General features: G+C 42.9%; 1 protein-coding gene across 1 annotated transcript in view; it reads left to right on the top strand.

Annotated features, from left to right (window-relative positions):
* The window catches only part of SPRYD7 (SPRY domain containing 7), an 11,922-nt gene that overhangs the window by 1,591 nt on the left and 8,277 nt on the right, over positions 1 to 2,054 (top strand). Inside the window, exon 2 of the mRNA XM_035900331.1 lies at positions 838 to 954. Within this exon, the coding sequence (XP_035756224.1) occupies positions 838 to 954 (117 nt within the window). The remainder of the gene's footprint in view (positions 1 to 837; positions 955 to 2,054) is intronic.

Below are 2,054 nucleotides of genomic sequence, written 5' to 3'. Positions count from 1 at the left end.
AGGCTGAGTGGCGTCGGGGGGTAACCATGCGGAGTCTCGTCCATACCGATCTTTGAGCGTCATCCTTAGGATGAACTCTCCACAGAACCGTGCCCGGGCCTTGTCGAGCGGGGAAGTGAACTGGGTCAGCTGCAGCAGAGCCGGGGAAAGAGCCGGGAGGAAAGCAGTGTGGCCCGCCCAGGGTCCGGTGCCCAAGCGCAGTTATTAGCCCAGTTATTAGCCCAGTTATAGTCAGTTGTATCGGTGGACCTTTGTTTCCCACGTTCTTGATCATGACAACAGTGCCTAAAGATGAAGTTTTCCATTGGAGAAGGAAAGCTTAGCAGAGGCTTTTTCCCCTCTGTATTGGCAGGCATGTTTCTAACAAAAGGATTTTTTCAGAGAATAATTAAACACTTTGCAATTCAACCAAACATTTTTATCCGATGTGCCTTTCCTTTTCTTGGCAGATTTTTTTTTTCTCTGATGTATAGAGACAAGGTACAGGGCTTTGTTCTCACAGTGAAGCCTTTCTGACTAAATTGTAAGTTATGCTTCTGATGTGGCTGAGCAAAGGTTGCAATCAGCATGGCGCTGTAAAATTGCCACGAGGCAAAATGAGAGCAGCGTATAGATTTCAGATAAATAAGCCTTAGTTGAAAGATGAACTACCTGTAAACAGCCTTCGTTTTCTTACTTTGAAGCATGGCCCATCGTCATAATTCTCATGAACTAATAAAGCTCTTACTTGGGGCAGAAAGACCTAAAAAGTGTTCTCGATGTTTAGAACTCTTAAGGGCTGTTTCCAGACTTCTAAAAATGTTTTGAAGTTTTGAGTTTTTTTTTTTCTTCTTGCAGGAACAGATGTCGTCATTGTTAAAAATGGCAGAAGAATATGTGGCACAGGAGGCTGCTTAGCCAATGCACCTTTACATCAGAACAAGAGCTATTTTGAGTTTAAAATCCAGTCCACAGGTTAGTCAGCAAAAATGTACAACTTTAAACTTGGAAGGTATGTCAGATCGCCTGCCGGTGGACATAGCTCAAATACTGAGCACATGCACCTTTCTAATTACATCCTTGAACTTGTGAACATTGGAGAGTTTAATAAGTTGTCATTGTGTACATGGAAATTTCTTTCTTTAATTGTGGCTCTGAAATATCAAAAATAATGGTAAGTGTATTACTAAAGGAGTGCAAATACTAAACTACCATATTTTGTATGCTGTTATGTGCATGTTTTTCAGTTAGCATATTTTAGAAGTGTTTTTCACTATGTAAATGCTTAGAATCATAGAATGTTTTGGGTTGGAAGGGACCCCTAGAGGTCATCTAGTCCAACCCCCCTGCAGTGAGCAGGGACACCTTTAACCAGATCAGGTTGCTCAGAGCCCCATCCAACCTGGCCTTGAATGTTTCCAGGGATGTGGCCTCCACTACCTCTCTGGGCAACCTATTCCAGTGTTTTCCTACCCTCATTGTAAAGAATTTCTTCCTTATATCTAGTCTAAACCTACCCTGCTTCAGTTTGAAACCATTAACCCTTGTCCTGTCACAGCTGTCCCTACTAAAAGACGTTCCCCATCTTTCCTATAGGCCCCCTTTAAGTACTGAAAGGCCGCAATCAGGTCTCCCCGCAGCCTTCTCTTCTCCAGGCTGAACAAGCCCAACTCTCTCAGCCTGCCCTCGGAAGAGAGGTGCTCCAGCCCTCGGACCACATAAAACATTGTAGCTATGAAGTATTGTTTTTTTCAGATAGTGCAGTTTATCCAGCAATATTTGTAGCCATTTGTCTACCTTCATTTGCTTTGAACATGCACTGTGTTTGCCCAAGCAAGGGTAACACTCCTTGTGCTACACTTTGTTCTTCAAATCAAATGTGCAGCACTTACTCCGACATTGCCTTATCAAGAGGAGCCTTTCAGCCCCCTGTTTCTTGGTTTATTTTGCACAGATCTAATGCAAGGCAGCTGAAAGTGAATGAAATTCAAAAGCTTTATGCTTTTACTAACACAGTCAGCTTCACTAGTACAGAGTGCACTCCAGGCTTGCCTGTATTCTGATATTAAAAATCA

The sequence above is a fragment of the Egretta garzetta genome, unplaced genomic scaffold (genome assembly GCF_000687185.1).
Source record: "Egretta garzetta isolate BGI_Z169 unplaced genomic scaffold, ASM68718v1 scaffold268, whole genome shotgun sequence".
Taxonomy (NCBI): domain Eukaryota; kingdom Metazoa; phylum Chordata; class Aves; order Pelecaniformes; family Ardeidae; genus Egretta; species Egretta garzetta.
The sequence above is the reverse complement of the archived record's forward strand: the minus strand, read 5'-3'. Positions and strand labels throughout refer to the sequence as shown.